This window comes from Gorilla gorilla, chromosome 4 (genome assembly GCF_029281585.2).
Source record: "Gorilla gorilla gorilla isolate KB3781 chromosome 4, NHGRI_mGorGor1-v2.1_pri, whole genome shotgun sequence".
NCBI classification, from domain to species: domain Eukaryota; kingdom Metazoa; phylum Chordata; class Mammalia; order Primates; family Hominidae; genus Gorilla; species Gorilla gorilla.
This window is the reverse complement of record NC_073228.2, coordinates 172531250-172553566: the sequence shown is the minus strand read 5'-3', so window position 1 is coordinate 172553566 and position 22317 is coordinate 172531250. Positions and strand designations below refer to the sequence as shown.

The 22317-nt window shown below is 44.0% G+C and overlaps 1 protein-coding gene across 1 annotated transcript in view; it reads left to right on the top strand.

Annotated features, from left to right (window-relative positions):
• SLIT3 (slit guidance ligand 3) overlaps positions 1–22317 on the top strand; it is a 636316-nt gene that overhangs the window by 561155 nt on the left and 52844 nt on the right. Inside the window, exons 21-23 of the mRNA XM_019028107.3 lie at positions 16730–16798; positions 18234–18305; positions 18911–18982. Coding sequence (XP_018883652.3) covers positions 16730–16798; positions 18234–18305; positions 18911–18982 — 213 coding nt within the window. The remainder of the gene's footprint in view (positions 1–16729; positions 16799–18233; positions 18306–18910; positions 18983–22317) is intronic.

Below are 22317 nucleotides of genomic sequence, written 5' to 3'. Positions count from 1 at the left end.
AAAGCTGGCAGACCCGGAGAATTATGGCTGGGAGCCTCTGGTTCAGAGACATTGGCTGAGTCCAGATCCAGGGTTTCCAGTGCAAGCTTTCCAGCTCCCTTGGGTATCATTAGTTATCTCAGGCAGAGCTGCAAGCTTACAAAACAAAATTAAGTTTAATTCACCAAGAAAAAACAAAAACAAAGTTGCCCAGCATTTCTCTAAAGGGCAGAGTGTGAGAGTCTGTTGCAAGCATGCAAGACCCCAGCAATGCCATCTGAGCAGGAGGTGATTTTTTTCTGCAGTCAGCTCTCTATTAACCTTCACTGGCCCTTCTCTCACAATCTCCTTTCAGTTCTACCCTGGGTGAGTCAAGCCAAACTGAGCCTCATTCTCACATTCAGTCTTGCAAGTGCTCTTTGAAGTAGGGCTACAGTACCACTTGCCCTCTTTGTCTGACCCCAAATCCTGTGCTCATGCCCATTCCACCAGAGGCTCTTAAATGTTTAGGTCTCAGGACTCCTTTATGCTTTTCAGAAGCATCCAGGACTCCAAGAACCTGTGTTTATGTGAGTTATAGCTATTGATATTGATCATATTACTAACACTCAGAAAATGTTAAAATATGCATTAATTCCATTTAAAAGTAACAATTATATACCCATGACATGTTTATATAAAAAGCACATTTTTAAGACAAACCAAAAGAAATGCAGGTGAGAAGAGTTTCATTGTTTTATATTTTTGCAAATCTTTTTAATATCTAGCTTCCTAGAAGACAGCTCAATTTTCATATCTGCTTCACCATTCACTTTGCTGTGGTATGCTTTTCGGGTGAAGGATAAGAAATTTGGCTTCACACAGAAATGTATTTGAAAAGGGAGGAGCCGGGTGTGGTGGCTCACGCCTGTAATCCCAGCACTTTGGGAGGCCGAGGTGGGTGGATCAGCTGAGGTCGAGACCAGCCTGACCAAAATGGAGAAACCCTGTCCCTACTAAAAATACAAAATTTGCTAGACGTGGTTGTGGGCGCCTGTAATCCCAGCTACTTGGGAGGGTGAGGCAGGAGAATCACTTGAAGCTGGGAGGCAGAGGTTGTGGTGAGCTGAGATTGCGCCATTGCACTCCAGCCTGGGTGACAGAGTGAGACTCTATCTCAAAAAAAAAAAAAAAGAATAAAAAGAAAGAAAAAGCGAGGAATACTTTAATAGTCTTTTCAGGTAATTATGGGTGTTCTTCTTTGATAAAGACCAAAGCTCAACAAGTGGCATTTTCTTAAAGGCTAGTTGTAGTGTGGAACTGCACTTGTACCAGTGAACCTTTGGTCCTCTGTTACATAACTCTACAGATCTGTCTTACGCTTTAAATGGAACTTTCCCCATGCACGGTCTTGTAATATGACGTGTTGGTCAATGGAAAAATATCGGTTCACTGAGTTATGCAGATCTTCCAAATGCCAACACATTTCATTATACAGTATATTTTTAAAATAATGTCCTTTGATATCACCGCTGATCTCATCAGAAAAGTCTTCAAGTGAGGGAAGGTTGTTAAGCTCAATGTGGCAGTGAAAAGTTTTCCAAAATTTTAATTTTTACTTGGAAGCACGAATTTATCATTGGCAACAAATACTGTGAGCTGCTTTTTTTTTTTTTTTTTTGAGATGGAGTCTTGCTCTTTCACCCAGGCCGGACTGCAGTGGCGCCATCTCAGCTCACTGCAAGCCCCGCCTCCCAGGTTCACACCATTCTCCTGCCTCAGCCTCCCCAGCAGCTGGGACTACAGGCGCCCGCCACCGCGCCCGGCTAATTTTTTGTATTTTTAGTAGAGACGGGGTTTCACCGTATTAGCCAGGATGGTCTCGATCTCCTGACCTTGTGATCCACCTGCCTCGGCCTCCCAAAGTGCTGGGATTACAGGCATGAGCCACCATACCCAGCCTGTGAGTTGCTTTTTTTAAAGTGATGGGCTTACTTTGTTCATTTTCAAGAAATTATCTACTAAATAGCCATGTCTGAATAATGAGTTTGCCAGTCTTTCTTTTAGGTAAAAACAGTGTTCCATGAAAAAATGTAAAAGCCAGCTAGTTCAGCTTGCAACTCAATTACACAGGTACTTTTCTCTAGACAACAAACATGCTGTGTGTGTACATCTCCCATTTTGTCATACGGGACATTAAAGGAATGTGTGCTCAAGAGTTGAACGTTAATACAAACAATAATTCTTGATAACTTCATCAAGGGCATTCCTGGTTTTGGTAAAACCTGCAAGTGCACAGAGGTGAAGAATACAGTGACCGCCAGTTTCATTTGGTAGCGATGTCCTGATTCATGCTGAGGTGCCAGCAGTTTTACCCTCCACTAATTTTGTACCGTCAGTGCAAATGTCAACACAGGGCAAAAGGAAAATAACATTTTAACCTTATTGTAAATATAGTTTTGGCCTCATAGAACCCTGAAAAAGCCTCAGGGACCCCCGGGGTCTATGGATGACACTTTGAGAACCACTCTGGTCATTACACATTGGCAGGCAATGGATAGAGAGAGATAACTGCTCTAAGTCAGCACGAAGTTCCTAATTTAAAAGGCAAGCTTACAGAATCTTACAGAAAGCAGGACAGAAGCAAATACAGGACATCTCAGCCCTCAAAGTCACCAGAATACTCTCTGTGAAGGTAGGGCCTCACTGCCTTCAGAAAGTACAATTGTTGCCGTGCAACTGTCCTTTTAAATTCATGCTTACCTCACTATTTTAGAACTGAAACCTAAAAATCTGCTTGCTTCCATTTATGGAAATGTTTACAAACATCAGGTTTCCTGGTTCTGGAAACAAACTCTGCAAAGCCTACATCTTCATAACGGTTAGAGAAGAAATGCAGAATCCAGTGCTGGTGAACAGCTTTCCCCCATATCCACCCCTGGTTAATATCCATGATGTTTAGACACATATTTTTGGTCTAAGGACAATGAGCATGGATTCGTTGTCCTATAACTTGATATCCCAAGGAAAAGAGGGGGGAAGGATGACATAGCTCCAGGCACAACTATTGGAAGAAAGGATTTGTATCAGAATGAGGGTTCTGAGAACACGTGGGAAGCAGGCTGGCAGTGTGCATATGCATGTGCATGTGTGTGTGTGCGCACAGCACTGACGGGAGACAGGAAAAGGATGGGGCTCAACCAGGAGGTAGGAGGGCACAGGGCTGAGATGCAACTCTCTGAGAGTGAGTGTGGCAAGAGGTGATGACAAGAATGCACTGGTTGAAGAAGCAAGAAGGACCTGGCCTGGCACTGTGTGGGTTCCAAGGAGTTAGGGGATGGAGGTCTGGGGTCCAGAAAGCTCAGTGGCACTTGGTCCTCATCCATAGTTTTATTGGGGGAGACATGCAGGCAGGACAAGGGGGAGTGCGACGCAGCAGATGACAAGCACAAGGGAGTGGCTCAGGCAATATGTGCTCTGGGAAGGGAGGAATCCAGGAAATTCTGCCCACCTGGCCTTTAAGAAAGCAAGCAAGAATGTCCTGTCTATGCTACAAACCACCACAGCCACCATTTCAAGAGCATTTACTGTGTACCAAGTGCTGTGCTGGGTTTTCTTAATAGGTAATCTCATTTCACCCTGCTAACAACTCTTCAAGGCAAGTGTCATTCCCATTTTGCAGATGAGATAACCGGAGCTACTGAAGGTTGAATAATTTTTGACAATCACACTGCCAATAAGCAGCAGAGTATAGACTCAAGCCCAGGTCCATCTGACCCCAAGTCCTCCCTGTGGCAGAAACCCAAGTCCCTGTGTGTTCTGCCCAGTGGCCTGGCTTGCTGGGGACTCACATGGGTCCTCTTGAAAACTGCCATCGGCATTGCAGCAGGGAGAAGGCAAGCCCAGGCACCCTGCCATGAGGCTATAGGTACCTGTCAGTGGTTCTGGCTATGTCCATCCTGACAGCTGGGCCTTCTCTAGCAAGGCAAGCTGCTGCCCGAGAAGAGCCTGCTGCCTTTTATATCCCCCACGCTCCCCAGAGCACTTAATAGAACAACTGCCCAGCACTGACTACATCCTTGACATTCTCTGGCCCAGGAAGAGAGACTGAAATGTGCCTCCAGCCAGCTGGAGGGGTTGATCATATCTTTGGAGAGTGGAACAGCTCTGGGCGCAGCAGCACTTATGAGTCCTGGCACAGGCCCTGGCCCAGAGAAGACCTCAGCAGATGGCACCAGTAGAGGACACTTCTCCGCACTATTGGACAGTGACAACCATCTATGGCAGGGGCTGTGGGTGTCCTGAGCACAGGCCGAGAGCTGAGAAGGCTCCCTTCCATTCATTGAGTTCACTGTGCCACACACTGTGGTAGCAGCTGAAGGTACAGTGGCTACCATGACAGATAAGATCCCTTTTCTCAGAAACTTAGAGTAGGGGAGAAAGACAGTAAGAAAACCGACCAGATCAGGCATTTCACACCGGGAGTAGAGGGGGATTTCCCAGGAAAGTAAAGGAGGGAAACAGAGTAGAAAGAACATGTTTTATGAAGACCTCAAGGTGGAAAGATCTTAAATTCAAGAAACCAAGAAGGCTGTGAGATGGAGCAGATAGGATGACAAAGAGGGTGATGTGTGCTGAAAGCTTGAGAAGGGATATGTAAGTTCTTGTAAGTATAGGGAGAGCTGATTCCAAGAGAAATGCAGGAATCCAGGAAGAATTTTAAGTGGCATGATCCAATTCTCATTTTAGAAATACTACCCTGAAGGAAGAAGAAGAGAATGAACAGCAAGAGGAATATTATCTTTCAATAAGCTACATGTATTATTGGATGGAGATGTGTGTGTGTGTGTGTGTGTGTGTGTGTATCTATCTGTCTATATGTATGTGTGTGTATGTATATTTAAAATGTGTTGGCCACCAATGTGCCAGGTACTGCTCTGAGAACTGTTCACAGAGACTCAAATTTAATCCTCAGAATCACATCAAGGTGGTGATCATTATAAGCTTTGTTTTACAGGTGACTAAATGTAAGCTCAAAGAGGTTAAGTACTTTGCCCAGGGTCACACAGCTCTTAGATAGTAGAGCCAGGACGTGAGCCTCAGCTGCCTGACCCCTGAGCTGCCCCCACATCACTCCAGTACTCCAGTGGAAATTCTGGCCTGGAGCAGAGTCTCTGGGAAGGTGGCTTCCCTCCCTCTCCATTAACATCAGCTGGTCTGAGTTCTTTGTGGGGCATCAGTCAGCACCCCAAAGCTCCAAACAGGAATGGGGAACACCCATTCACAGAGATCTGTGTGGAGTTTCATGCAAGGCAGATGTGTCCTTGTGTGTTTGCACTGGGGCTGAAACAGAGCATTTAAATGCAGGCCAAATGCAAAGGGTGACCTGCCAGAAACACTCCGGCAGTTCTAAGGCTGGTGGGGCAAGAGGGCAGTCTCCTGAAAGGGTCCCTCTGGGAGCCTGGACCGTAGGCTACAGACAACTTTGGAGTTCAGAGTTTTCATGAAGGGCTTGCTACAAAGAGAGCTCTCCCCACCACTGCATCTGCATTTCTGATGTGAAAGCTTTGATTCTGAGTCTTCTGAGCTGTGCTGCCAGGTCGCCGGGGACATTCTGCCCTGAAAGCAACTTGTGCTTGGCTCCATCATGCCAAACGCAGCTCTCCCTGAGGAGTTCAGGGGTTTTCATCACACAGATGACGTTTCCTGAGCGTCTACTGTTGCCAGGCAGAGTGCGAGAATGCTGTGGTGAGCCAAGCAGACGTGATTCTGCCCACATTAATCACAGAATCACACGAACGATGTCACCATGGGGGTCAAATGCTGTGATGAAAAGACAGCCAGTGCTTTGGCTGTCTTATATAACTTTAGGCCAAAAGGACTTAATGGACATTTACAGAAATTCTACCCAACAACTACAGAATACACATTCTTTCCACCAGCACACGGAACATTCTGTAATATCACCAGCACATGGAACATTCTGTAATATCACCAGCACATGGAACACCTGTAATATCATTGGTAGGTGTGGGAACTGATATTGAAGAACTAATGCTGGAGCTGAGATCCATGCATCTGTAGGAGTTAACCTGGCAAGGAGGGAGGAGAGACACTAGTGTGTACAAAGACCTGCCCCCCACCAGAGGGGATGGGGCATTTTAGGAAGGTTAAGGCCAGTGGAGTTGGAACCAGAGGTCAAGGGAAAGTCTGATAAAAGATGAACCAAAGACAGGAGGCAGGGCTCTAACAGTTAATTTCCTGTCTCAACTGGGTAGGCTGTGGTGCTCGGTTGTTTGGTCACATACTTGGTCTAGATGTTGCTGTGAAGGTATTTTGTAAATGCAATTAATATCTACAATCAGTTGACTTTTTAAACAATATATTTAGGAGGTACAAGTACAGGTTTCTTATATGCATATATTGTGTTGTGGTAAAGTCTGGGCTTTTAGTGTACCCATCACCCAAATACTGAACATTGTGCCCAATAGGTAGTTTTTCAGCCCTCACCACCCTCCTACCTTTTGTAGTCTCCAGTGTCCATTATTCTACTTGGTATGTCCATGTGTACCCATTGTCAAGCTCCCACTCATAAGCAAGAACATATAGTATTTGACTTTCTGTTTCTGAGTCATTTCACTGAGGATAATGGCCTCCAGTTCCATCCACATTGCTGCAAAAGACAGGATTTCATTCTTATTTATGGCTGAGTAGTATTCCATGTATATAGATATTCCACATTTTCTTTTTTTTTTATTTTTTTTTTATTTTAAGTTCCAGGATAGATGTGCAGAATGTGCAGGTTTGTTATGTTAGGTATACATGTGCCATGGTGGTTTGCTGCACCTATCAACCCATCATCTGGGTTTTAAGCCCTAGATGCATTAGGTATTTGTCCTACTGCTCTCCCTTCCCTTGCCTCCCAACCCTCGACAGGCCATGGTGTGTGTTGTTCCCCTCCTTGTGTCCATGAATATACACCACATTTTCTTTATCCAATCCTCTGTTGATGGACATTGAGGTTGATTCCATATATTTGCTATCGTGAATAGTGCTGTGATAGACATACAAGTGCAGGTGTCTTTTGGATGTAATTATTTATTTCTCTTTGGATGTTTACCCAGTAGTGGTGTTGCTGGATCAAATGGTAGTTCCATTTTTAGTTCTTTGAGAAATCACCACACTGTTTTCCATAAAGGTTGTACCAATTTACATTCCCACCGATAGCATATGAGCATTCCTTTTTCTCCACATTCTCACCAAAAATCTGTTGTTTTTAGACTTTTTAATAATGGTCATTCTGCTGATATGAGATGGTATCTCATTGTGGTTCTGATTTGCATTTTTCTGATGATTAGTGATGGTGAGCATTTTTCATATGTTTGACCAATTGTATGTCTGCTTTTGAGAAATGTTTATTCATATCCTTTGCCCGCTATTTAATGGTTTTTTTTTCTTGTCAAGTTCCTTATAGATTCTGGATATTAAACCTTTGTTTAGGCATAGTTTAAAAATATTTTTCCCACCCTGCAGGTTGTCTGTTTACTGTTGTTTCTTTTGCTGTGCAGAAGCTTTTTAGTTTAAGTCCCATTTTTATATTTTTGTTTTTACTACATTTGCTTTTGAGGACTTAGTCATAAATCCTTTGCCTAGGCCAATGTCCAAAAGAGTTTTTCCTAGGTTTTCTTCTAGGATTTTTATATTTGCATGTTTTACATTTGGGCCTTTAATTCATTGTGAGTTAATTTTTGTATATGGTGAAAAGTATGAGTCCAGTTTCATTCTTCATCATATGGCTATCCAATTTTCCCAGCACCATTTATTGAATAGGGTGTCATTTCCCCAGTGTATATTTTTGGCTTTGTTGAAGATCAGTTAGTTGTAGGAATGTGGATTTATTTCTGGGTTCTCTGTTCTGTACCATTGATTTATGTGTCTATTTTTATACCAGTACTGTGCTGTTTTGGTTACTATGGCCTTGTAATATAATTTGAAGTCAGGTAATATGATGCCTCCAGCTTTGTTCTTTTTGCTCAGGATTGCTTTGGCTATTTGGGCTCTTTGAATTATGAATATGAATTTTAGGATTTTTTTTCTAATTCTGTGAAAAATGTACCAAATGACATTGGTCATTTGGTAGGGATTGCAATGAATCTGTAGATTGCTTTGGGCAGTATGGTCATTTTAACAACGTTAGTTCTTCAAATCCATGAGCATGGGATGTTTTTCCATTTGTTTGTGTTGTCTACAATTTCTTTCATCAGTGTTTTGTAGTTCTCCTGATAGACATCTTTCACCTCCTTGGTGAAATATATTCCTAGGGTTTTGTTTTTGTTTTTGTTTTTGTCCTTGTCTTAGCTATTATAAGTGGGATTGCCTTCTTGATTTGGTCCTTGACTAGATAGTTATTGGTGTTTAGGAATGCTACTGATTTCTAAACATTAATTTTGTAGCCTGAAACTTTACTGAATTCATTTATTAAGTCTAACAGTTTTTTGGTCAAGTATTTAGTGTTTATTTTCTAGATATAAGATCGTATCATCAGCAGAAATATTTGACTTCCTCTTTTCCAATTTGGATGCCTTTTGTTTCTCTTTGCTGATTGCTCTGGTGAGGACTTCCAATACTACACTGAATAAGAGTGGTCAAAGTGGGTATTCTTCTCTTGTTCCAATTCTTAGAGGGAATCCTTTCAACTTTTCTCCATTAAGGATGATGTTGGCTGTGGGTTTGTTGTATATAGCCTTTATTATTCGAGGTATGTTCCTTGTATGCCTAGTTTGCTAAATTTTATCATGAAGGGATGCTGAATTTTATCAAATGCTTTTTCTGCATCTATTAAGATGATCATATGGTTTTTGTCCTTATTTGTGTTTATGTGATGCACATTTATTGATTTGCATATATTGAAGCATCCTTTCATTCCTGGAATAAATCACACCTGATCCTGGTCTATTATCTTTTTGATGTGCTCTTGGATTCAATTTGCTAGTATTTTTTTTGAGAATTTTTATGTCTATTGACCATTCAGGATGTTAGCCTGTAGTTTTCTTTTTTCATTGTGTCCTTGTCTGGTTTTAGTATTAGGGTGATACTGACCTCATAGAATGAGTAAGGGAGAATTACTTCCTTCTCAATTTTTTAAAATAGTTTCAGGAGGATTAATACTAGTTTTTTGTGTGCTTGTTAGAATTCAGCTATGAATTCATCTTTGGATTTATGGTCCTGGGCTTTTTGGTGGCAGTTTAGGGGGGGATATTTTGTATTACTGATTCAGTCTCTCTACTTATTAGGGGTCTACTGTTCAAAAGTTCTACTTATTCCTGGTTCAATTTCAGGAGGTTGCATGCTTCCGGGAATTTATCCATTTGCTCTAGATTTTCTAGTCTGTGATTGTATAGTTGTTCATAATAGTCTGATGATCTTTTGTATTTCTGAAATATCATTTGTAATGTCTCCTTTTTCAGTTCTGATTGTATTTATTTGGATCTTCCCTCTTCTTTTCTTGGTTAGTTTAGCTAGTGATTTATCAATTTTGTTTATCTTTTTGAAGAACCAACTTTTTCTTTTGTTAATCTTTTGTATTGTTCTTTTGGTCTCCATTTCATTTAGTTCTGCTCTGATTTTTGTTATTTATTTTCTGTTTTGTTGTTCATACTAGAATCCTTAGTCTCACCATGATCTTTGTTATTTCTCTTCTTCTGCTAACTTTGGGTTTGTTTTGTTCTTCTTTTTCTAGTTTCTTGGGGTGTGATGTTAGGTGGTTAATTTGTGATCTTTCTGCCTTTGTGATGTAGGTATTCAATGCTATTAACTTCCCTCTTAGCACTGCTTTTGCTGTATCCCATAGGTTTGGGTATGTTGTTTTTTCATTTTCATTCATTTGGATTTTTTTTAATTTTAATTTTAATTTCTTTGTTGACCCAGTGGTTGTTCAAGAGCACGCTGTTTAATTTCCATGTATTTGGATAGTTTCAAAAGTTTGTCTTGGTATTGATTTCTAGCCTTAAGTTACCGTGATCTGAGAAAATACTTGATATAATTTCAGGTTTTTTAATGTGTTAAGACTTGTTTTGTGGGCTAACTTGTGGTCTGTCTTGGAGAATGTTCCATGTGCTGGTGAAAACAATGTATATTCTGTCATTGTTGGGTAGAATTTCTGTAAATGTCTATTAAGTCCATTTGGCCTAAAGTCCAATTTAAGTCCAGTGTTTCTTTGTTAATTTTCTGTCTCAATGATCTGTCTAGTGCTGTCAGTAGGGTGTTACCAAGACCCTACTATTATTATATTGTCGTCTGTTTCTTTCATTAGGTCCAGTATTATTTGTTTGTGTTATTTGAGTTCTCCAATGTTGGTTGTGTATGTATTTAGGATTATTACATCCTCTTGCTGAATTGTTCCCTTTGTCATTATCTAATGACCTTTTTTGTCTTTTTTTTACTGTTTTTTGTGATATGTCTTTTTTATCTGATATAAGTGTAGCTACTCCTGCTCACTTTTGGTTTCTGTTTGTATGGAATATCTTTTTCAACCCCTTTACTTTCAGTCTATTTGCGTCTTTATGGGAAGGATAAGTTTCTTGTAGGCAGGATATAGTTGGATCATGTTTCTTTATCCATTCTGACAATCTGTATCTTTTAGATGAAGCATTTAATCCATTTATATTCAGGGTTAGTATTGATATGTGAGGCTTTGTTCCTGTCATATTGTTGATTGTTTTCAAGTTGTTTTATAAATTCCTTGTTTCTTTCTTTTTCTGTCTTTGTGGTTTGGTGAAATTCTGTGGTGTTGCCATTTGATTCCTTTCTCTTCTTCCTTTGTATAATTGTTTTATATGAACTGTGAGTTTTATATTTTCATGATTTTTTGTGATAGTGAATATCAACCTTTCATTTTCACATTTAAGACCTCATTGAACATTTCCTATAGGGTTGCTCTGGTGGTGGCAAATTCCCTTAGTATTTGCTTGTCAGGGAAGGACTTTATCCTTAATTTATAAAACTTATTTTGGCAGAATACAAAATTCTGGGCTGACATTTTTTTTTTCTTTCAGCACTTTGAAAATGCCATCACATTTCTAACCTGTAAGGTTTCTGTGAAAAGTCTTCTGTTAGTCTGAGGGGTTTCCTTTGTATATGACTCCATGCTTTTCTCTTGCTAATTTTAAAATCCTTTATTTCACTTTTATATTAAACATTCTGAATATAATATGCTATAGTGATATCCTTTTTGCAATGTATTTGCCTGAAGATTTCTGGGCCTCCTGTAAACGGACATCTAACTCTCTTGACAGACTTGGGAAATTTTCATCAATTACTTTCTCAAATATGTTTTCTAAACTTTTTGATCTCTTTTCCCCCTTGGTAATATCAACAATTCATAAGTTTGGTCACTTTATGTACTCTCACATATCTCAAAGCCTTTGTTCATTCTTTTTATTCTTTTTTCCTTATTTTTGTCTGACTGGACTATTTTAAAAGACCTGTCTTCAAGTTCTGAGATTCTTTCTTCTGCTTGTTCTAGTCTATTATTGAAATTTTCTAATGTATTTTGTATTTCCTTCAATTAATTTTTTAGTTTCAGAATTTCTGAATTGGCTTTTTTTTTTGTTTCTTTGGTTTTTTTTGAGACAGAGTCTAACTCTGTCACTCAAGCTGAAGTGCAGTGGTGTGATCACAGCTCACTGCAGCCTTGACCTTCCAGGCTCATGCAATCCTCCCACCTCAGCCTCCCTAGTAGCTGGGACCACAGGCACATGCTACCTTGCTCAGCTGACTTTTTATTTTTTGTAAATACAGGGTCTCACTATGTTGCGCAGGCTGGTCTCAAATTCCTGGGCTCAAGCAGTCCTCCCACCGGCCTCCCAGACTGCTAGAATTACAGGCCTGAGCCACTGCACCTGGGCTTTGCCTTTTTTATTTTTTTTAAGATGTCTGTGTCCTTGGAAATTTCTTATTTATAGCCTACATTGATTTTTTAATTTATTTGTGTTGGTTTTCAGATTTCTCTTGCATCTCATTGAGCTTCTTTAAGAATAACATTTTCAATTCTCTACCTGGCGTTTCAAGGAATTCTTTTTGATTGGGATCTGTTGCTGGACAATTGTGGTCCTTTGGTAGCATCATATTTCCCTGCTGTTTCATGTTTCCTGTGTCATTCCTTGGATTTCTGAACATCTGGTGTAGCAGTCACTTGTTCTAATTGTTTGAAATTGCTTTTGTAGGGGAGAATTTTCTCTGAGGATATATATATATATATATATATATATGTTGTTGATTAAGATACTTTGGCTTTGATTTTGAGTGCCTGTAGTAGTGTGATCTTTGTATGAATTCCTCGGCAGGGCATAGGATCAGTGGTCTCTATAATCACATCCTCAGCGACTTAGGGTACCATTATTAGTTGAGGTGGTGGTGAAGTTTAGCTGGAGATTTACATGCAAACTGAGCCAGTCTTTGGGCCCCAGTACTGGCAGCATAGAATGAGCAGTATAGAAGGTGGGAAGCCACTGTCAATCTCAGGTCAAACCCCTTCCTAGCAACTCCCTCGGATCTCCCTGGAGAAGAGATGCTCCCTGGACCAGCGCTTCTCTGCCTGTCCTGCTCATTCCTCCAGCTCCTGCCTCCAAGCTCCCCATAGCCACACTGTCCACAGAACACTTCCTGCAGGTGTGTGAATGATGGCCCAACAGTTTGTCCTCCCCTTCTTCAGCCTGCACAGAGCAGAGCCTCCCTGCCCAAAGGAATAAGCTGGACAAGTACCCCCTCCCAGTGTCTGCTCATTCCCACCACCAGCTGAGCCCCTGCCCCTGTTTGGGGAGTAGGGCAAGCATTCACTCAGAATGCAAATACCCCACAGCCTTTCACGCAGGGAGGGCAGAGGGTGAGTACAGATGAGAGGCCTGAGGAAGCTCTGCAACACCAGCCTCTGCCCTTGTCTGCAGTCATGGCCTCTCATTGTGCTTTGAATAAAATAACCTCCAAGGCCTCAGCGTGATCTACCCTGTCTCCCACTGTCCTCTCCAGGCCCATGAGACTTCAGCCCCTCAGCCTGCCTCCTCTGCCTTGGAACTCAAGCTCTGGACTGTCCACAGGCTGCATTCTTGCCAGACTCTTCCACCTCCCCTGCTCTTTCCAAGTCTTCACCCTTTTCACCTACCAATCCTCATCTGAAAATATGTCCTCCTCAGCTGTGCATCTTCCTTTTTTTTTCTTTTTTTTTTTTTTTTTTGAGACAGAGTCTCACTGTGTTGCCCAGGCTAAAGTGCAGTGGCACCATCTCGGCTCACTGCAACCTTGGCCTTCTGGGTTCAAATGACTCTCCTGCCTCAGCCTCCCTAGTAGCTGGAACTACAGGCACGCACCACCACACCTAGTTAATTTTTGTATTTTTAGTAGAGACAGGGATTTGCCATGTTGGCCAGGCTGCTCTCAAACTCCTGGCCTCAAGTGATCCACTTGCCTCAGCCCTCCAAAGTGCTGGGATTACAAGAGTGAGCCACCGTGCCCAGCCAGCATATTTCTTTTCTTTTTTTTTTTTTTTTGAGACACAGTCTTGCTTTGTCGACCAGGCTGGAGTGTAGTAGTGCAATCTTGGCTCACTGCAACCTCTGCCTCCTGGATTTAAGCGATTCTCCTGCCTCAGCCTCCTGAGTAGCTGGGATTACAGGCATGTGCCTCCACATCCAGCTGTATTTTTTGTATTTTTGTTTTTATTTTTGTTTTGTTTTGTTTTGTTTGTATTTTTAGGAGGGGGGTTTCACCATGTTGGCCAGGCTGGTATCAAACTCCTGACCTCAAATGATCCACATGCCTCGGCTTCCCAAAGTATTGGGATTACAGGCATGAGCCACCACACCTGGCTCTTCAACTGCATCTTTCTGCAGTAAGCCCCTTGGTGTTTCCTTGCTCCTTCCCAAGAAAGCACAGATTGCAATTCATAATTTATATTTCTTTATACATCTGCCTGCTTGCTCTCCTGCATGTACTGTCTCTCTCCCTGCCTCCCTCCCTCCCTCTCCCTCCCTCCTTCTCTCCCTCCCTCTCTCCTTCTCTCCCTCCCTCCCTCTCTCCCTCCCTCCTTCTCTCCCTCCCTCCCTCTCTCCCTGCCTCCCTCTCCCTCCCTGCCTCCCTCTCCCTCCCTCCCTCCCTGCCTCCCTCTCCCTCCCTGCCTCCCTCTCCCTCCCTGCCTCCCTCTCCCTCCCTACCTCCCTCTCCCTCCCTCCCTGCCTCCCTCTCCCTCCCTGCCTCCCTCTCCCTCCCTCCCTGCCTCCCTCTCCCTCCCTCCCTCTCCCTCCCTCCCCCCTCCCTCCCTCTCCCTCCCTCCCTCCCTCTCCTTTCCTCCCTCCCCCCTCCCTCTCTCCCTCTCCCTCTCTCCCTCCCTCCCTCCCTCCATCTCCCTCCCTTCCACCCTCCCTCCCTGCCTCCCTCTCCCTCCCTCCCTCCCTGCCTCCCTCTCCCTCCCTCCCACCCTCCCTCGGTGCCTGCCTCCCTCCCACCCTCCCTTGGTGCCTGCCTCCCTCCCACCCTCCCTCCCTGCCTCCCTCCCTCCCTGACTCCCTCTCCCTCCCTCCCTCCCTGCCTCCCTCTCCCTCCCTCCCTCCCTGCCTCCCTCTCCCTCCCTCCCTCCCTCCCTGCCTCCCTCTCCCTCCCTCCCTCCCTGCCTCCCTCTCCCTCCCTCCCTCCCTGCCTCCCTCTCCCTCCCTCCCTCCCTGCCTCCCTCTCCCTCCCTCCCTCCCTGCCTCCCTCTCCCTCCCTCCCTGCCTCCCTCCCTCTCCCTCCCTCCCTCTCCCTCCCTCCCTGCCTCCCTCCCTCCCTCTCCCTCCGCCTCCCTGCCTCCCTCTCCCTCCCTGCCTCCCTCTGCCTCCCTGCCTCCCTCTGCCTCCCTGCCTCCCTCTCCCTCCCTGCCTCCCTCTCCACCTATATTTGATTTTTAATTGCCTGAAAGCAGGCATTATGGCTCTTATTCACCAGTATATACAATACTTGGTACATCATAATCATTCAATAAATACTTGGGCTTGAATGAACGCATGCGTGAATGAATGCATTTCTCTTGGCTTTTCTGTGTGAGGGCACAATCTAAGCATGTGCATAACTGAATTTTAGGCTCCCTGAGACAGAAATGGAATCTGGTTCATCTTTGTATTTCTCCCAGGATCTAGCATAGCTCTTGGCCCATAATGTGTACACAGTCGAGGATCAAAGCAAAAGGACATCAGTCCAATATGCCATGGCCACCTAAGACCTTATTAGGTCCAGTCCAGCACCCTGTGCCATGAGAGTCCCCAGGGGCCAGCCATAGGAGGAAAGTTACTTGGTCTTAATTAAACAATTAAAGATAATGTACGTTCCAATGCGGCCTTAAAGCTAAGGCTGGTTCAGTCATTGACACCTTGACCCATATTCTGTTTTAACCCATTTCTATCCCATTTAGTCATTTTGTGGTAGGTCTACTGGACACCAGGTAGTGTGCTAGCACCTTATTACTCAAAATGTGGTCTGCAGACCAGCAGTCACCACCATCACCCAGGAGCTCATTAGAAATGCAGATTCTCCAACCTTACCCCAGACCTAGGGTCAGAATCTGTGGTCTAGCAAAATCCAGGTGATTTGCATGTATGTTGAAGTTTGAGAAGCACCAGGCTGGCAAGAGATAGATCTAGGTCTAGCCTCATGGAGCTTAAGGCAGACACTTGACAAATGGACAGCCGTGGCTATGTGTTGACTCTTATAGGAGAGGATGCTTATGGGAGCTTTAGATCACCAAGGAGATCAAAGCAGTTCTTGTAAGCCATCTTAAATGTTCTTCAGCTTTGTCCTGAGAGCAACAGAAAGCCTGGAGAAAGGGGTTTACAGCAAGGGTGGCCTGTCCCCACTTAAGGATAGCATTAACTTTTATTTATAGGTAGGAATAACCTTTGTAATTCATGATTACATAATTACAATGAGACATTCTTGTCTTAAGCCACACTTGAGTCTCTAAGGAGGCGGCCTCATCCTAGGTGAGCAGGTCAGTGTAGGATGCTGAAGTCCAGGCAGATCTAAGCTCAGCCTTTGCCTGTCCAGAAGGAGTCCCCATCTGTTGGGTGCAACCTCACTCTGAACCCCTGTCCCCTCCTGCCATGTGGTCCTTCTGCTGGGAACTGTAGTACGGTGCTCCAGCAACAGAGATAGCCCCCCATTTCCTCAGTTTCCAAAGGTACATCAGAGATAGTCAACATTGAATTAGGGTTCTTAATCATGCCTGGCTCAGTTCTCCCAGCAGCTTCCAGAAGCTAAGTGTGGAATTGTGGTAAGACTACAGTCAGAGCGGGGTTCAAGTCCTAACTCAACCACTTGCTTGCTGCATGACCTTGGGCAAGTGTTTTAACATCTCTGAACTTTTCTTCAACTGTGACTTCCTGCTACATAAGGATATTTTGAGGGCTGAGTATAAAATGAGTGCTTTATTTATTAAACAAATATTTATTGAATACCTACTATGTATCAGCTCTGTAAACAGCCACGGGGGGGTCCAACGGTGGGCAATTTTAGACAAGAATCCTGCCAACATGAAATGTGTAAGTCCAGTGGAGAAAAAATGTCATTCATTGGATAATCAAATAAATATTAAATGACAAATATAGTAATGCTTTGAAGTTGGGGAGGGAGGCTCTAAGAGTAAAAGAGGGACCTAATCCAGCCTGGAAAGTCAGGGAGGCTTCTCTGAAAAGGTGAGAATTTGTACAGTGTCTCTTTCTCAGGTGTTGTCTCTCCACACCTCTTTCAGGTACCTGGAAGGAAACCACCTAACAGCCGTGCCCAGAGAGCTGTCCACCCTCCGACACCTGACGCTTATGTAAGGAGCCCAGTATTGGGTGGGATGTTTATTTTTCCCTGCTGGGGTCGCTCAGGAAACTGAAGTGGATGGTAAGAGAGAACAGAGCTGCAGGCTGATGCAAGTGGTAATTGAAAGATGCCTGTCTGCTTAGGACCAGAAGCCAGTCTACAAAGGGAAACTGGGAGATCTTGCAGAATGAAAGAGCATTACCCTTGGGAAAGTAGGAGACCTTCTCTGAAAAGGTGAAAGAACACCATCTCTCTGTGGGATGGATTCCTATAAACTCCTGAAACCAGCCTCTAGATAAGGATTTCTCAACTTCGGAACTATGGACATTGGGGTTAATTATTCGTTGTTGGGAGGCTGTCATAGACATTATAGGATGTTTAACAACATCTGTGGCCTCTACCCACTAGATGCCAGTAATACTTCCCCCAGTATTGACAACCAGAAATGTCTTCAGACATTGCCAAATGTCACTGAGGGAGCACAAGTGCCCCCAGTTAAGAATCACTGCTCTAAAGCAATGGTCCTCACCATCAGCTGATTAGAGGAATCACCTGAGCAGATTTTTTTTCAGCTACTGATGCTCAAGCCCATGCTAGACCAATTAAATCAGAATACCTGGGCATGGAACTCAGGCATCAGAGGATTTAAAAGCTCCCCAGGTGATTCTAATGTGCAGCTAACATTGCCACAGCTCTGGATGTTTATCCCCGCAGGGAAGCTCGAGGTTGCAACTGGCAGAGGACTGCACCCCCACCAACCTCAGTCCTCCTAAGAGAGAACCTGATAAGATGGAGTAAATGAATGCCAGAAAGGAAGGGGGATAGAGGAACAGTGAAAAGAATTAATCAGGGGAAAAAAGTACTAAAACAAGGAGAGATTGTTATTATATGCATCATATTTTGTTGGTACAGTGAAATGGATGAATAGTCATGTAACTGAATGATTGACTAGCTGCATAAGTGAATAGATGGATAAATGAACGACAATTGCTTGAATGATTGAATAAGTGTTTGAATTGAAAATGACCATTTGGATGAATGAGTGGGTGGATGAGTGGGTGGATAAGTGGGTGGATGGATGGTGGGAGGGAGGAAGGGAGGGTGGGATGGATGGATGGGCAGGCAGGCAGGTGACTGCATGGGATAAATATGATAAATATGTGAGGGGTAGATGGGTGAGTGGGTGGGTGGGTAGATGTATGGATGGATGGATGGATGGATGGATGGATGGATGGATGGATGGATGGATGGGAAAGCGGATGGGTGAGCAGGAGAGTAGATAAATAGGCCAGCAGCAGGATGGATAGATGAGTGAGTGAATTAATGAATAGGTGGGTGGATGGGTGGATGAGTGGGTGGATGGCAGGTATGTGTGATACTTGGGAATGGCCTCCTACAGATGCAACTAAGACAAAAGCATGACCCCTCTGTTTTACTTTTCCTAGTGACCTGAGCAACAACAGCATCAGCATGCTGACCAATTACACCTTCAGTAACATGTCTCACCTCTCCACTCTGTGAGTACGCTGAGATGCTGTGTTTACCATGCCCTTGGGCCTAGCAGTAGATGGTTACTCTTTCCCTCCCTCCCAGCAGGACTAGTTTCTCTGCCCTAATGACCCTCAGGCCTATGGCTGCCCTAGCATAAGATACACCTTAATCATCAGAAGGAAGATAAAGTAGGAAGCCCTCCACTGTCCAGGCAGTTAGAGAGGAACTAGAACCTCGTCGCTTCTGAAGAAGGCTGTCTTAGGAATACCTTTTGTGGTTTGTGAATTTTCTTTCCCGGAAATGGTTTTCCTACACAATTATATTTTGCTCACACCCATTTATTTCCCATTAGCTTTACACATTGTGAGTACTCATCATTGGACAGGAGAGAGAGGTGATGAACAAGCTGGTTAGAAAGCCAGCCTGCCACAGAACTTGAGTAAACTGAGGAAATAAAGCCAGTGCGCTTCCTGGATTGGTGAAGAGGTTTCTTGTCCCTTTAGGGGATGTTCTGTCAATATATCAACATTGAAAAGATAAACCATTTGCTTTGTTTCACAACGTGAACAGTGCACCTATGCATGGTAGAGAATAGAAAGACACAACAGGGCACGTGCCTCCTTTTCCACAGGATCCTGAGCTACAACCGGCTGAGGTGCATCCCCGTCCACGCCTTCAACGGGCTGCGGTCCCTGCGAGTGCTGTGAGTACCCCAATGTGCTGATTTTGACTTACACATTGCTGAGTGACAGCAGGAAGCAGACTAAGCACTCCCCTTCCCCACTCTCCTTTGCCCAAAGCCCACTCCACCCCCAAACACACCTTCCTACCCAGCACCCTTATTTGCTCAGTGGAGTAGAGAGAGCTACCTTTGAGAGTCTGCCATTCCCAGGGTCCAGCCCACTACCACTGTGGAACCCTGAGCAAATCACTGAGCCCCTTCACCTTTCTGCTTCTGTATGTGTAAAATGGGATCAATAGCACCTCCCTTGTGAGGATTAGGATATGCAATTGTATTCTACCCTCTAGTATTGAGCATAGTGTGTGGCCATAGCCACGTTTCGATGATCATTCTGTTGACAGTTGTTTCCTCAGAGGGGCAATGCAGCACAGTGAACCTCTGCATGGAAACAGCTCCTACCCCAGAGATCACAAGCTGGAAACCCAGGGGCCCCGTCCAGCTCACAGACAGCTATTAGTTAGCAATTGTGGGGTTGGCTCATAGAGTGTCTTTTTAAGAACGCAAAGCTTAATAAGCTGTCAACATTTAAATATCAGGAGATTTCTTCCACAAGTCCCACTCTCTATATTCTTTTGGAAAATTGAGAGACCTGGCCATACCAGGGCCCTGCCTCTGCATTCCTGCATGGCTGAGCAGCCCTGCCCCTTTAAACAGAGTTGTGCAGGCTGCAGCCTCCACAGCCGGCCCACTCTCCTCGCCTGCCTGGCCCTGTCCTACACATGGGTAGCTGAGTGTCTTCTCATCCATAAAATCAGATAATTATGGTAATTGCCTCACAGGGTCTTATGAGGATTAAATGAGATACTGTATATGAAATACTTAGCACAGCTCTGGCACTGTAAATGCTTAACAAATATTCACTTGTTATTATTCTTATATCACAGCTTGCTAGGGCAGGAAGGCACCCCACCACCACCCCCAACCCTGGGCCTGATTAACACCTGATTTTTGTGCCTTCCCATCTTGCTTCTATTTTATTAGCACATTCCTTTGAATTCCTTTGGTCCTTTGAATATCACCCTTGAATGCTATTCATGAAAACAGAGATGCCAGATACTCCGCCCCCAAACCTATCAACTTCCTGACTTTCTAGATCATTATTACTGTAATAGTGATCAACATATTTTATGGGACAGTTTTCTTCGTCTAACCTTTTGCAACACTGCTGTGAGACCAAGACAGTTCTGCCTATTTTAAACATGGAGAAACTGAGGCCCAGATTGGTGAAGTAACTGGCCAAGGTCTAGCAGTCAGTAGGTTGCAGAATCCAGCCTCCTGGGACCCGGGAGCCATTCCAGGGCTGAGTAGCAATCCAGAAACAGCACCCAACAAGCTAGTCCATTTCAGAGCCTCCAGGCTGATGTGATTTATTGAGGCCCACAAAACACCGGTGTCAGCGACAACTCCCGCCACATGTCATCTGCGCTGTTATTAAAAATCAATTCTCTGGGGGCAAAGAAGTGCCCGCGCTGACAGTGTGCAATCTGTTATTGTCACTTATTTATTATCCACCTTCTCTGGGGAGTTTGAGAATGGATACATCAGCACAACCATTTCCCTGTTTCCAGTTGAACACAGCAGGAGATGGGCTCATATCACTGGCCAGGGCTGAAGCCAGACCTGCTCCCCCTTCCTTCTCCTACCATTCCCCCTCAATCCCAACCTATTGTCTTCCTTCCCAGTCTAATAGTTCTGTGTGTGGGTTCACTGCCAGGAGGTGGGACCTGCCAATTTTAAGGAATCTGCATGCATCTGTTCATAATTAGAGTAGTGATGTTTGGGGCAACTCAATATGTAAGAGGGAGAGAAAATGTTTGCCCGTCCATCTGTCTGTCTTTTGGGGTGGTGGGGGTGATGGGGTGAACACCACCAGCCTGACCAGGGTTTTCTCTTTCCTCGGCATTGTTTGTCCCAGTCTGGCACTACTATGCCATGAGTTGATCAGCGGTACACGTAACCATACAACACGCTAGCACTTGCTTCTTGAAATACGAATTAGTAGGCTTGCCCCAGCACGGTGGCTCACACCTGTAATCCCAGCACTTTGGGAGGCCGAGGTGGGAGGATTGCTTGAGCCCAGGACTTCAAGACTAGCCTGGGCAACATGGTGAAACCCTGTCTCTACCAAAAAATTCAAAAAATTAGCCAGGCATGGTAACTTGCGCCTGTAGTCCCAGCTACTTGGGAGGCGGAGGTGGGAGGATGGTTGGAGCCTGGGAGGCAGAGGTTGCAGTGAGCTGAGATCACACCATTGCATTCCAGCCTGGGCAATAGAGCCAGACCCTGTCTCAAAAGAAAAAAAAAAGAGAATTAATAGGCTTTTAGCATCATCATTTTAGAATCATGAGATCTTCTGCATAAAAAGGGATCTTAGAGCACCTCAGTCCAACCATCTACCTCAGCGGGGAGCAACCATTTTCTGCCTAAGGGCCAATTCAGGAAAAGTAAAAATGTTTATTGGCTACATTTCTTTTATGATATTTGTATCCTTTCTCCCACTAATTACACACCTAGGAATTTAGGTTAAAGAATCATCCAAAATGAGGGAAAGATTCTGTGCATTAAAATCTTTGTTGTACTGTTATTTTTAACCTAAATTTTAAGTATTACCTACAAGGGCCACAGTGGGGAAATGTTTAAGGAAACCATGAGGCAACCAGTCAATGAAGTGCAATTATTAAAAGAGGCAAAGATGAAAACTAGATAGCAATGTGGGAAAGTGCTTATCACATAGCGTTACATGGAGAAATAAACCTAACTTGTATATATGTTACAATTATAACTTGTAAACATTTATACCTATGAAGAAAGACTGTAAGAGAGCAAATGAAAAAAATTGTGATAGTTAGTGTTTATATAAAGTCATTTCTATAACAAATGAAGGCAAAGTTGAAGATGAATGAAGACCGGGCATGGTGGCTCACGCCTGTAATCCCAGCACTTTGGGAGGCCAAGACGGGTGGATCACCTGAAGTCGGGAGTTCAAGACCAGCCTGACCAATATGGTGAAACCCTGTCTCTACTAAAAATACAAAAATTAGCCGGGCATAGTGATGTGTGCCTGTAGTCCCAGCTACTCAGGAGGCTGAGGTGGGAGGATCAATTGAGGCAGGCAAGTGGAGGCTGCAGTAAGCAGTGATTGAGCCACTGCACTCCAGCCTGGGTAACACAGAGCAAGACCTTGTTTCAAAAGAAATAATAAATCAATAAAGATGAATGAAGATGGTAACATATTTACAACTTAGGGAGTTGGAAGAAAGATTGGCTTTTTAAAATCAGGAATTACATTATCTGCA